Raw genomic sequence first — 14,070 nt, 5'->3', positions numbered from 1 at the left:
ACAAACCAGAACAGATTGGTCCAAGTGTTCAGTGTCCTTTCTCAGACCAGGGCAGCATTAACACAGTACTGACTTTCCTGTGTATTTTAACTGAAATCATTAAAAGGATCAAATACTAGTACAGAAATATATAATTTAAATAGTGTGAGGAATTTTCCTTGAGATTTTGCAGTAGTGAAGAATACTACCCTTGTAAAATAACTCTGACCTCCACTTCTCAGGCAATTAATTTCCTTGAAATATAGACAAATACTTTATTCCTCAAACAATAATGACAGAATACACTTTAGCTTTGTCACCAGGATTTCTTTTTATTTAAAAGAACAACAGGAAATGGGAATGGGGGGAGGGGAAGAGTTCTATTAAAGGACAATTCACTGAAAGGTCTTTTAGCTGGCAATTGTCAGCACAGCTCAGGGCCAATGGATCAAATTTAACTCTCAAAAGTGCTGATGGTTGTATGAGTCTTCACAGTAGGGGCTGGCGCTTTGGGCCACTCAAGTTCAATTTTTGGTGTTACCATGGGATGTAGGAACTGGGATCTTGGTGAGCAAAGATTTGCTCGGTATTTGATGCACTGGGTAAAGTGGTATTCTTAAAATCACTAGCCTCCCAAGCAGCTAGTAAGCCAGCAGGAGGTTAGTAGGAAGAGAAAGTAATTGTCCTTTGTGCCTCCGAAAATAGCCAATATTAAAGGATCCTCTTATGTATTACCTGCGTTTCAATCTACACTTGCAGCTCAAAGGAAAAGAAAGAGGCTGGAGGAGACAGAAAATAAAGCTGTCAGAAATATTACAGGAGACCCTCCTCAGGCTGTCATCAAGTGTATGGTCTCCTCACCCAGACACCTGTGCAGCCAGAAAGGACGAGTGCTCTGTAAGCAATAAAAACCTTGTTCAGACAATGCACTTTACATACAGAGTGTGCTGTGCATGTCCCTGAGCATTCAGCACGAGCCTGAAGAGGCCAGAGACCTGGGGAAGGCACTGCAAGAGTGATCCTCAGACACTTATCCAGGATGGCCATGGTGCAGCCAGCACCGTGAGGACTCCACGGTGCATAAATCACTGGAAATCCACTTTACCTGCAGCCTTTGCTCTCCACACAGCGCCCAAAGCAGGTGAAGTGCAGCACGACCAGCAGCCCAATGCATGCCTAATGCTCTGATCTTGACCTGAATGGTGTTATCTGTTAGTAAATTTCCCAAAATAAAGCAGATCTGGCTGCCAATTTCCCCAGTCCTACTGTTTGGTCACAAAACTGAAAGGAAATTTACTTTGGGTCTGAGCACAATGTGAAATAGAAAGAAAACTCTCCAAAGCCCCAGGGCCTCAGTGCTGCTGGAAAGGAGCTCACTCTTGTTTCAAGCCTCAATTCAAACCAAATTTGGGTCTGAACTTGACTATATAATGTATCCTGAGTGATTAACTGGACTGTATCTAACTCCTTGAAGATAAGGAGAATTTAAGCAAAACAGATTGCAAAAAACCCCTGAACTTGCAGTACAGGAGACTTAAAGGCTTTACGAGGGCCATTCCAGTGGGTCCAGATGCCCACTTCCTCACCAGCAACATTCCCACTGCCTTCTCCATGAGAACAGCTCTGCCTGCTCAAGGAACATGTGAGGATCTTCATGTCGAAAACAGGAAAAAGAAAACTTCTTTGCTAATAGGAAAAAAATCCTTGCAATAATACTAATCTATTTATAATGGTCAAAAAACATGACAGATTACAACAGCGTCAGAGCAGTGCTTTGGCAATATTTTAACATACTGCTGTATTTTTAGAAGGACTGTTCATTTACTTTCTCCTAAATGCTGCAGAGTCCTTATTTTTCAACAAACGATCTATGTTTTTTTGGTGCATCATATGCCAACATCAGAGTGTTTTATCTCAGGGTGAGTAGGAACTGCAGGCAAAAACAGAGCTCCTGCACACAGGCTGCTGTGCAGCAGCACTGCCGGGGATGCCAAATCCCAGCTCCTCCCGTGCTCCGTGCAGTGAGAGCTCTGCCACTTCCAAACCTCCCTGGAACACTCAGCAGCAGCAAACTGCTGGGTTTCTTCACCCTGAGCGTTGAGGAACTGTCCCACTGTAAACAACAGGGCTGGCAGTTTAGTGGTGTTGCTCAACCTAACTGGTTCTAGCAAGCAGCGCGTACGATAAGGGTGCAGGAAGATGTGTTTAAGCACTTTTGTGTTTTCTCAGCACAGGGTACTTTACCATTTCAAAATTCATCTGCAAGCTACCCTCAGTGAAAAACTGTTCAGTCTCACCTGGGCCTACAAGACTGTGACAACAGGAGGGTCACAGTCCCTAAGAGCCTCTACAGCTGCAGCTCCAAGAGCTACAGACAAAATCCTCAGGCTCCTTCTTTCTTTCTAAAAAGCACATATGAGCTTCCCTTGCTTACAAAAACTTACACTAGGCTAAATTAAATACATGTGCACCCACATGTTAACTGAATTAACTTGAAGCCATCAATACATCTCAAATGTCCATCTGTTTACACAAGCCACTTGCAGCTTTCAAGTCTTGTGCTCCTCATAGCGTAACTCTCAACCAAAACAGTCTAAGTGCAAGCAGAAAGCTCTGCTGTGAGATTTCCATGCATAATGACCATGTGTTTATTGGGTTTTCATGTTCAAATCATGTCAGAATAGACATGCTATCCATTTGCAAGATGCAACACATCGTGCCAGCCTCTCCCTCTTCAGCTGCAGGAGCCTTGTAAAACAAAGCTGGCTCTAACCTGGACAGATATTATAGCTAAATTTAAAATATCTCCCTCTGCAATTCCAATTTGATGGCTGTAAACGGTACAGCTTGCAGGACAAAGAATTAATTTCTGAGGCAATAATGTATCTTCCAGGCCCGGGAAGGATTAAGAACAGCAGATACAAGTAGCCGTTTCCACGTAAGTTTCAGGTGATAAAATACTTTGATGAAAATCTTTGTACCAGCTCTTGGTAAGAAAAACTTTGTACTAGCTCCTCATCAGAAGTCGCCTTTTAATCTGAGTGGCTCACTTCAGCAAGGCTGTGCACAGCTAGCTGGATTTAAACTGGAAGGATGAAAGCCAGGACACATTATCCTACAGTTCTACAGCTGGAATCAAACTTCCTTTCCCAATCTGAACTAAACTTAGTATTTCACTCTCTGACAGAGATGGAGTGAAATGCAGCTCTGCTAAAAATAATAATTAAAAAAAAAATCAACCAAAAAACATTTTCTCTCTAATTTTAGGATATTGCTGGCTTTCCTTTTAGAAGAGGTCAATGTTTCAGCAATGATAGCAAACGCTACCTGTGCCAGCATGTGATAGCAGCCTCTCAGACAAAACGGCTCTCATCAGACACCATCCTCCCGGACGTCCCTACTGTATTGCTGTTGTTGATGATGATGATTGCGATGTTGAACGCCTACAAATCTCCCACGTGCCTACTTCGTTGGCCTGTTTTGTTTTTTCTTAAAAAAAAAAAAAAAAAAAAAAAAAAGCTCGAGGCCATTATTCATGAGCAGTAAGAAAACAAATCACTCTTAGACCTACTCCTCTTGCAGATTCCCACACTTATTACCCAAAATCCCACAGCTCGCTATTGGTTGTACCCTTGACCAAAGTACAGGGCTGAGGCAGCGTGCCATCCCCTGGGAAAAGCCGATCACGTTCCTCCCGGCGAGCGGCTCCGCTTATTCCAGGATCGCAGTCGGGCTGGAATAAAGTCCCCGAACTTTTCAGAGAAGGCAGCGCTCGCTGCCAGCGCCGGGAACCCGCGGGGCCGAGGGAAGGAAAGGAAAATCGCTTTTCCCCCCGACCCGCTTTCCTTCCGAGGGGGAAAGAGCCGAAAGGAGCGAACCGAGAGCCTTCGGCGCCCTTCCCCAGAGCCACCCTGCTGCCGGGCAGAAGCGAGCGAGGCGCCCGGCAGCCCCACGCAGCGATGCTCCCGCCGCTGCCCCCGCCCCGCTGCCCCCCGCTCGCCCCGGCGGGCTCGGCACTCACGCACGGAGAGGCAATTACAATAATTTAAAGCTTCCTGTCCGCCGGGATCCCGAGGGCTGAGCCATGCCCGGGCAGGGCGCGGAGCCGCCGCTGCCCCGCCGCACCGCGGCCGGACCGCCCCCGCCCGCCCCCAGCCCCGGCAGCGGGGCAGGAACGGAACGGGAACGGCAGGAGGAGGAGGAGGAGAGGGGGGGGCGTGACAAGTTGTGCCAAACTTCGGGAGGTGTGCGAGCGGCCGAGCTGGGCTGCCGGCCGGCCCCGCCGCCTCCCCCGGCCCGCCGGCGCGCCCCCCGCCCGCCCCGGGCAGCGGCAGCGACAAAGTTAGAACAGCGCACCTACCCGCTGTCTGTCATGTCTCCTCCGGGCGCGGGGTGCTAACTGAGACACTGGCGGGGTGGGGAGAGCCAGAGGTGCGGGGAGGGACCGGGAGATGGGTGTTTGGTGAGCTCTTCCTCTCTCTCCCCCCTTCTTCCCACCCCTTCCCCCTTCTCGCTGTCTGTCTCTCAAGGACGAGGTGAAATCCCTTGGCTGGTCATGAGGCGGCTTCAGAGACAAACAACACAATGCGAGTGCAAATAACAAAAGGGGAAAAAAAAGAAAAAAAAAAGGAGAGGGAGACCGGGAACAATGGGGGAGGAGAGGCTCGCCGCGCCGCGCCTGGCCGCCGCCGGCACCCCGGCAGGCAGCGGCAGCAGCAGGAGGAGGAGGAGGAGGCGGAGGAGGAAGGCGATATGGTGACAGCGGGGAGGGGGCTGCGCGGGGAGTCCCCCCGGCTCGGCGGGGCTGCCTCACACCGTCCCCGACCTCCTCCCGCCGGTAAGTGACGCGCCCGCCGCCCCCGCGCACGGCCACCATCCTCATCCTCGTCCTCATCCTCATCCTCGCTGCCCGCCGAGCGGGCGGGGCGGGGCTGTCCGCCGCCACGGCCGGCGGCTCAAAGCGGCGGCACCGAGCCCTCCCCGCCTGCTCCGCCCGGGAACTTCTTCCCCGAGCGGGGCTGCCGCGGGCACGCCGCTGCCGAGGTGTCCCTTCCCGAGGAGCGCTGCCCCCGCCCGCCCTTCCGCGGAGAGTAAACACGCCGGGAGCTGCGTGTCCGTGTCCGTGAGCGTGTCCGTGAGCTGGCACCTCCCGCACGGCCAGCCCGTGTCACCGCACCGCATCCCCAGGAGCCGCGGCAGAGGCAGAAGTTTGGGCTGCCCGCCCCTCCGCGCTCTCCGCAGCGCCGAAGATGAGGTTCGGAGCGCAGCGGTGTCCCCCAGCCCCAGGGTTACCTCAGCGGCCGCGGGACCGCGGCTCCCCGCGCTGCTGCAGCCCGTGCCCGTGCCCCGCCGTGCCCCCGGGCGGGCAGCGAGCGCTTCTCCCCGCTCCCGAAGGGTCCCTCCTGCTCCCGCCGGGCTGCAGCCGTGCCCCGCGGCCGGGGCTCCGCGGAGCGGTGCGGGGGAGCCGCGGTTCCTCCCTCCCTCCCTCCCTCCCGTTTTCCTGCCGCCGCTGCTGCCCCTCGGAGCCCGTCCCGCTGCTGCGGGGATGGAGGGTGGCCCTACCCCGGTCTGCCTCTCGCTCGCTCTCCCGCTTGTTTACTTACGGGGTCTTTTATTTTTAACGGAGCAGTTCGTACACGTGCTCCGCCGAAGCCGGCTGGACGGGGCTGGAGCCTGGGAGTGGGAAAGGCAGAAATCTGCACCCTGAGCCAAACTGCTCAAAGAAGAGCAAGTTCGGTTATTATTCATCTCCACGAGGGAAGTCTTATCTTCTACAAATATTTGATACTGGGACAAGTCCAATAATTAACAAGAACAATCAAACAATTTCACTGCCTTCTTGGGGATTTAAAAAGTCATCATCTGGAATTCATGAACATTACAACTTTTTTTTTTTTTTTTTTCCCGTGCTTGGATATGTTACTGTATGTGATCTTTTCTCTGTGTGTGTGTGTCCCTAAGTGATTTTACCCTTTCATGCAAAAAGATGCAAACCATTAACAGCATGGATAATATTCACAACTGCTGATTCAGTGAGACTTCAGACCTCTCCGTAGGAGTGGTGAGAGAGGGTGGTAACTCTGACGGGAAAAGGAGAAAAAAAGAAAAGAGCTGGAGGAATGTTTCTCTCTTGGCTTCCTCCCTACCTCTGTGGCAGGAACTCCCACGGGAGTCCTGTGGGTGGGACGGGAGCAGGGCAGATGGGAGCTGGGCCAGCTCTGGATGGGCGCAAGCATCAGCTCTCCCAGCCGGCCCCATAACTGCTCACACCAGGGAAGAAGCCAGGCTGGCAGAGGAATGGGGCTTCTGAGCTCTGCAGCAGCATTTCTGCAGAGGTGCCAGGGAGCAGCATGGCTCTCAGGCCTGCAGTGACCAAGCAGGACAGACAGGGCCATGGCCTGATTGTACCCAAAAACCCAAGCACTAAGCCAGCCTCAAACTTGCCTCTTCTGAATTAAATGCAGGCTTTTGAGAAAGGTGTCCTCAGTGCAGGGTGCAGGCTCTGGGTGTCCTCCCCACATCCTTCAGAGCTCTTTTCCCCTCATACCCTGCCCACACCTTTTTTTCTTGCATAAGCACTTCCCCCCCCTTTACTATTACTTTATGCCAACTCCTCCTTCCAATCATGATAAAGTTCCTTGCAGTTCAGCACAAGAAAGGAATAAGGGTGGCTGGGTCCAAAACTAATCTGGTGCAAAGAGAAAAAGCCAAATGCGGGTGCATTTTATTTAAGATCAAAAGCACAATGGTGTGAGATTGTATTATGCTCTCCACAGGAGCTGTATTTTTCTAGTTCTACAATAGGATTAAGGTGTTCAGTGGAAAAGAGAATTACAAAAAAAAAAAAAAGATAGAAAGGAAGGAAAAAAGCCCCATTGGACTGCTAGCAGCTGCATTTGAGTTTGTCTAGAATAATGAGGATATTTCATTCCTCAAAGACTCTAGCATCCTATTTCCAAATACTTTTTTAAACAATTGTGAACGCCAATAATCATTTAATTTTTACTATTTATTGCAAATAATTAATTCTAGGGGTTTATTTATTTTTTCATTTAAAGGAAGGATGTTGCCATTTCTCCATTGACTCATTTCAACATTTTCAGTCAACCAAATGCTTTTTAGTAGAACCTAAAGACATCTCCTTATTTAGCCCTGCATATTTGAGTGCACAGGATGTTGAATGTTAGCACACACGGGCTGGACACAGCTGGGAGCACAGCTTCAGGCCACTTTTCCACCCTGAATAACTAAAGAAAACACAAAAGAAAATTTTCAGTGCGACTTACCCAGTGAAAGGTAGGCTACTGGGTAAAAATTGCTAGCTATTTTAAATGTGCAATTGGCAAAGCTCTGGCTAGCTCCCAGTTTCCCAGCACCAGGGAGGCATGGCCTGAGCCTGGTGCTGTTCTAGTGCTCATGGAACATGGCTGTGTTGAAATGAAAGGTATCACACATCTTTGCAGTGAGCAGTGTGCACCTAAAAATCAGTTTGTGAAGGTGTTTTATGCACAGCTCTACGTTGGTTCCCCCCATCCACCCCTGAACCTGCAAGTTAAAGTTTTATATATGATTCTAAGGAAAAAAAAATACAGAGAGATCTCTCTGCTCACACAGAGCTAATCTGTCTTTAGTTTTCCCTGTTTTTTTCCCTTCACTACCACTATTCACAAGCTGCTTCTTGCCTCATCCTCCTAGAAAATTCATAGCTCCAGTTTTCTACTCCATTGAGCCTTGGCACACTCATTTCACAAGAGCTGTGGTCAAATGCCACCTTTCTCACATGGAGATGGTTTGTTGCTACCTCTCAGAGGTATAAAGGACAGCATTGAACAGCAAAGCCTGAGTCCTATAAAACAACATTATCTTTGTGCCAGAGTAATCCAATTATTGAGGTACTGAGATAACCTTAAAGCCATATCGAAATGAAGAAACCCCTTAGGAACTTACAAACATCTGTTTTCCTATCAGAGAGCATCAGCACAAGAACACCCTTACGTGGTCCCAATCAGTCCAAGCACCACTCTCATCTTTTACATTCAGCATGCCTTATCTGCTCCTCTGTAATAAAATCAGGGTGATGCTTGCACTGATTTCTGCCAGTAGGAAAAGCCTCTGCTGCTTAAATTAAAGCAATGTGGTTCTATGAAGCTCTTGTCTCTGTTCTCCCAGAGGCACTAGAGAATCCCATCTATAATATTTCAAAAAGACATTAAAATAACTTCCTAGGGAACATAAAACATGCTGCTGTTGTGTCCCTGAATAGGGCACTCTCTCCAGTTTCTCATTAGCTGGTTCCTGAAATTAAATGATAGAATCATGTTTCAGCAGAGCAACTGGCAGTGTGGGTCCCACATTTAGGTCCTATTAACTAAATAAGGAATATATTTATTTTTAGTGGAAGGTGCATACAAAATCTAAAAGAAACAGGAAATGTTGATTAAATTAAATGTCAGTGTGGCGTTCTATAATTTAAACTACTGCAGGCACGTGGAATGATAAAGAGAAGAGGAAGCCAGCTGAAAAAGTGAAGATACTTGCTTTGAGTTGTCCATGCTGAGCAAAAATTAAGTATTACAAGAATCTGTAAACAGCTTTCAGCTTCAATAATGGATTAAAGGCGTGAGCCACAACCATCTATCATGCTACCAGTGGTAACCCATAGATTTCAATGAGATTACTTGTATATATAAAAATAATCATAATCTATCAGGACATGCAGATGAATAAAGACAGTCACAAGGATGGATTTAAGAAGCAGGCTGGAACTTCATTAATACAATATTTTCACATGTCAAACAGTTAAGTGGGCCCAGCTCAGGGATTACAAAACTACAATTTAGGGCAGATCTTCCCTAATCTCTCTTTTACAATGAGCTCACGTCTGAAGCCCGCCCCTCAACCCTTCCCCAGGAAAAAGGAGGAGGACCTGAACTCCACAAAACTTAACTTAGGTTTGCTTCTTTCCTAGGCACAAATCCAGTGGCAAAGTTCCAGATTTATTTTTTAATTTCAGCCTTAGTCCACACTGAACATTATCAAAAGCTTTCCATTATTCCAACAGATGAATAAATATGTATATTCTCATATATTCCATTTCCAAATCCAGCTTCTTAGCCCACCCCTGACTCTGGTGCTACAGAGGCCATCAAAACATTTAAGCCTCTCCAACTCTGCCCTAATAGAAGAGCAGGATACCAGAATTGACACTGGAATTCTCCACCAAGAGGCAGCATCCTAAAATCACAGATTATCTATTGTGATAGAGGAGAGGATTAAGTCCCAAACATTAACTTCACTTTTGTGCCTGCCAGAAGTGAGAGAACCCACCCAGGATGATAGCTGGAGGTCTCATGCATACCTTCTGGCTGTCCCCTTTCCTTCTTGGCTGTTTACCCCACCACCAGGTTAATTAGTGGTGTTTGCCATGGAGCCTCCTCTGGAGGAAGCCCTTGCAGGATGAGGAACCATGTGGTGATGCTTGCCTAGGTGTGGGCACCATCAGAAATGGCTCAGTGAGGGTCACTCAGGACTAATTAATGAGGGCAGACTATTAGGATGATGCCTCAGGTTGTAGCTTTGATATTTTTCAGATTCTGAGCTGCATTAGCGTGCAGTTCTGAGCTTCACATTAGGGGAGGTGAGCTCTCTGCACAGAGCAGGGACACAAAACAATTCCTGCTCCAGCTGGGCACCAAGGACAAATGATCCCAATCTCAGCCCAGGAGCACAAACCCCGTGGGCTGCAGAGAGAAAAACAAGCAGGGTGGGACTGCAGGGGCTGCAGCTGGGGTTGGACACTGAACTGCAATGTGCACATGGAGCAGAGCTGAGCCCAGGGAGAGACCCCGGCAGCGCTCGTGCATTTTGGGACCATTTGGGTTCATCCTGGGTGCAGCCCTGGCTGGGCTCTGGTGCTGCCCGAGGTGCATCCATGGAGGAGATCCTTTGAATAAACCCCTGCTTTATTCTGGAATTCCATCCAGCCTCTCTTCCATGTCAGCCTTCCCAAGGCATCAGGGGCGGTGCAGACGTGCAACTTCAGACCATGAAGGAATCCAGGTTGTGCACAGTGTGCACTTCAAACTCAAACCAAGGCTGCAGCAAGGTTTTCAGGGTGATTTCCAAGAGTTTTGGGCACTCTACAAGGTGGCAAAAATTGTGGCATAGACCTTTCCAAAAGGAAAGGTGTCTTTCATTTTTTACATCTAGCCACGTTTTCTAAAACTGGTGACTGACTGAAAAAAGGAGGTAATCAAAATAATCAGTGACTTCTGAAAATAGAGGCCAGTTCCTGTGAGTAAGTTTTAGCAGGACTGAGCAGTTAGTGTCTTATCAGTAGCACAGGAACAGGGATTTGTATATACTGTTTTATTAAGATCATTATCTCTACAGTGCTCCTTAAATGAAAACAAAAGAAAAAAAAATGCCGTAAAAGGACAGAAAAAATGACTCACTTTCCCGTCATTGCCAAAAACCTCTAATTTTCAATATAATCAAGGTTTGTGCCACAAGATAGAGCTTTTTTTTTTTTATAGGTATTTAGGTGCAGTAATTAATATTAAAATAAGTGTGGAAAACAAATGGTGTGACCTTGTTTAAAATTTAGCACATTGCTGTATGATTATTCCCCAGCATGTATGCAATAAATAGTACCCTTAAAAAAGCAAACAAACATAGCAAAACCAAACAAAATTAAGTAAAAATGGCCAAAATTCCAACCAAAAATATTCTTTCTTAGTACAAAGTTTGTTCTCTGAATTTGAGATCATTGTTTGAAAAATCAGAGAGCATATACAATTTTTGCTACAGCATTTCTCATGCAAAGCTGTTTTCTTGCACTACCATCTTTTGTGGAGTAACACAGCTCCTAATATCCTTAAATTACTATCATAAAAACAAAAAGGAGAGGAGGTTGTGTTCGTAACAGGGCAATCATTGATTTAAAATTGGCATTGGAGCTCCTTTTGTGAAATGATTGCTGGGTTAGGAAAACAACCCTTTCAACTGGCAACATCTGAATTTCTAAGGAGGGACTGGGGTTTAGCACTTGTTCTGGTCTGTGCTGACTCTTAGACCTGCACATATTTCTATGTGTGCATATTCTATTGCTCTGGATGTATCCTAGAGGAATGCTCATAAGATCACTGTCTGGAAGGCTCAAATAGCTTTATATTTTACCTTTAAAGAAAACAAAACAAAACAAACAAACAAACAAACAAACAAACAAAAACCCACCAAAAAAACCCCAATGGCATATAAATAAAATTTTCCTAAGAACTCAAAGCCTGTTTTACCTCACACACCTGCTCACGTGGCTGCAGGTCTGCAGTGAAGGATAAGCAGTGCAAAATCTTCTCTATTCTGCTTTTCCAGTGTGTGGGCATTCAGGCTGCTCACTACAAATGGCTGCACAAGGTGAGAGGCACGGGGAATCAGGCCCCAAAGATTTTCTATACTGGATCAGATCACTGGTGCATTAAGTGTGTCACCTCACAGCTGGATGCTCCAAAATGAACCTAGCTATCTGTGCAGTGCTGTGGGAGCTGCTCTGGCACTCAGGTTGCATCCAGGAGAGGAGATTGGGGTTTTGCCTTTTATTTTCTCAGTGCATCTAGTCAGAGCTGCCCTTATTTGGGATCAAACTGTTCAGACTTCCTCAGCAGTTAAACAAGAGTATCTGACTCTGGTTGTGAAACAGGATGTAAGACATGGCATTAGAAATTATAAATAATAGCATGAGAGAAAACAACACAACAAACATTGCTTTCTCACTGTTCTCATGTGCTTATCTGGTGTAAGAAAATAGTCTGCAACATAAGAAACACAAAATCAGTATTCCATGATTTACATCAGGGCATTATGCACTGCAGAGCTAATTTGTGGAACTTTGCAGCTTCGTGTAATTGATTCATTTAGATCAGAAATGTGAGTTAATATTACATGAACAATAATCATATACAGTATTAGGAATTTCCAGATATCAGCAACACGAAGTAGCACAAATATATCAACACACAAAGCTGTGCAAACCTTTCAGAGCTTTCATATGCTGAACCCAGTGAGAATCAAATCTCACACATCAAGTCATAGGCACAAATATTCCTAAACCACTTCAACATGTTGATTTCAGCATCCAAAACATCCAAAGCAGGTGAGCAAAACTTAGCACAAGTGCTGGATACATTGATCCTAGATGTCACATATTCAGAAGTATTCAAAAAGCAATTACATACCTGCTATCTGACTGAAAGTCAATAGCACTTAGAGGTGCCCCTGAACTGCTTCTCTGGAGCTCAGTTTCAGCCACCAAAAAACCCCAACAAAACCCACAAAGAAAATGCATGTGCCTCCACTCACAAAAAAAAGATAAAAATTAAAAACAACCCCAAACCAAACAAACTACCCAGCCAAAACCCAAACACTTATGCTGCAGGCTTACGTGCTATTTTTTTTTAAGAGTTTAATTTAAATAATATTTTTAAACATATGCCATGTGACTGGTGATCCAGCTTCCCCAGTTCACACAGCAGAACATGAAAGCTTTCAAGAACAGGTGTCCCACCATCCATTCACTCTTAGTCATTCTGAAACATAACTCTTGGCTGCAAGTCTTTTGCCAAAAAATTAAGGTCATTCAGGAAAATATTTTTAATCCTCCTTTTTTCTTTTTTCTATTTTGATAGAACTGCCTCTCTTCAGACAAAATAAAGTAAGAGATGAGTAAACCAATGATCTCTTTCTGCAAATGTTTATGTGAAGAGCTGTTATTGATAAATTGAAGTTTCACCAGTACAAATCAGCTTTTCAGTGGGATCGGTTTAAGTGGGCTGATTTTCCTTCCTGGCCAGGTAACTGAAACACCTCTTGTGCCTTTCTGCTGCAGGTGAGGAGCCCATGGGCCACGGCTGAGCACCAGACAGCCCCAGGACGTGCTGGGATACAGGGAGAGCTCCTGGCAGGGACACCTGAGGTTCAGCTCCTGCTGGCACCAGCTCAGGGCCCTGTGCAGAAGAGTCAAAGCAGGAAAGAAGGCCAGAAGAGAAGATGGCCAGCCACGAGGATGAAACCAAAATAGAAGCAAGAAGTTAAGTGGCACACTGGGACACTCAGAAAATTATCTATTAGACAAAAAAATTTTTTTTAAAATCCTCACTAAGAACCTGTCAGACAAATTAGAAGTCTCTGAATTAGTGTGTGTGTGGTGGGGGGTGTTTGCATTTTTGTCTTTCAACTGACTTCAAAACAAACCAAAAAGTTTGGAAGAAAACAAAGGTCTCTAGTATGGCCTTTTGTTCAGAAAGAAATCTGCACTAAAACCCTATTGTATTCATCCTCCAAGCCAGGAGCGGGGCTGGTATTTGTAAATCCAGGGCAGGGATTAGAAGCCAGGCTTGCAGACAAAGAGCAAATCCAGGAGTTCACAGCAAGGACTCTCCCACTGTAATATTCTTGGAGTCCTTCTCACCCAGACACCAGCTGTTTATACCTGGAATTACCTTTTCTCTCTCATAGATTCAAACTGATACTTTCACAGTGAAGGCCTTGATGCAGTTGATTAATAAATTTCCTTTTTGAGTAAGGAGGTTTTCAAAAAGAAGAGTGACTATGAGATAACTGGTATCCTTGGGGAAGGAGGGAGAAGGGTCAACACCAGGTGTGGGACAAGAGGAAGAGGCACCAAGGGAGACACAAAGGAGTCCTGAAGAGCATCACTCATCAGGTAGGGAGTTTTAACACCGATAACACCATGTAGGCTGCTTTTGGGACTTTTCAAGGCTTTCAGAATAATTAAATATGTTTTTACTCAGGAACATCTAGCATTCCTGAAGCACTCCCGAGCTGGAAAAGCTATCTTTACCTATTTCAGCTCTCTTTGTTCATAGTTACAATCTATTTAGTGCCTGAATAGTTGGGATGGCACTGAAAACTAATCACCTTCCTACTCTCATGTTACCTTCCCCTACCACCTGTTTACCCTCCTTGCCCACTTTTCCTAAAAATGCAGCTTGCTGACAAGTGGCAGGATTCCCATTTCTATGGTGCCACAGCCCAACAGAGAGCAATGCACAGAGATTAATGTCATTTTTGAAG

General features: G+C 46.3%; 2 protein-coding genes across 5 annotated transcripts in view; one reads left to right on the top strand and one right to left on the bottom strand.

The window, feature by feature from the left end:
- The window catches only part of SOX5 (SRY-box transcription factor 5), a 607,462-nt gene extending 601,861 nt beyond the window's left edge, over window positions 1-5,601 (bottom strand). The window contains exon 1 of one of the 4 annotated variants that reach the window (XM_039698241.1): window positions 5,583-5,601. The gene's annotated coding sequence lies outside the window, so the exon portion shown is untranslated. Of the gene's footprint in view, window positions 1-4,000; window positions 4,745-5,271; window positions 5,467-5,582 lie in introns of those variants that run through there. The other 3 variants (XM_039698239.1, XM_039698237.1, XM_039698238.1) reach the window with 3 other exon arrangements.
- LOC120497133 (formin-like protein 20) lies at window positions 4,064-13,122 on the top strand. The gene is made up of 3 exons (XM_039698259.1): window positions 4,064-4,348; window positions 4,742-5,233; window positions 12,863-13,122. The coding sequence occupies exons 1-3, from the start codon at window positions 4,064-4,066 to the stop codon at window positions 13,052-13,054; spliced, it is 969 nt and encodes a 322-aa protein (XP_039554193.1). The 3' UTR covers window positions 13,055-13,122.
- The last annotated feature ends 948 nt before the right edge of the window (window positions 13,123-14,070 follow it).

This window comes from Passer montanus, unplaced genomic scaffold (assembly GCF_014805655.1).
Source record: "Passer montanus isolate IOZ18808 unplaced genomic scaffold, ASM1480565v1 scaffold122, whole genome shotgun sequence".
Taxonomy (NCBI): domain Eukaryota; kingdom Metazoa; phylum Chordata; class Aves; order Passeriformes; family Passeridae; genus Passer; species Passer montanus.
The sequence above is the reverse complement of the archived record's forward strand: the minus strand, read 5'-3'. Positions and strand labels throughout refer to the sequence as shown.

What these genes read in the sequence shown, in the direction of transcription:
- LOC120497133 (XM_039698259.1), top strand. Translation starts at nt 4,064, where the DNA reads ATGCCCGGGCAGGGCGCGGAGCCGCCGCTGCCCCGCCGCACCGCGGCC. An exon ending in AGCGCACCTACCCGCTGTCT is followed by an intron (nt 4,349 to 4,741) that starts GTCATGTCTCCT and finishes ATATGGTGACAG; the next exon opens with CGGGGAGGGGGCTGCGCGGG. An exon ending in TCCGCAGCGCCGAAGATGAG is followed by an intron (nt 5,234 to 12,862) that starts GTTCGGAGCGCA and finishes TTTCTGCTGCAG; the next exon opens with GTGAGGAGCCCATGGGCCAC.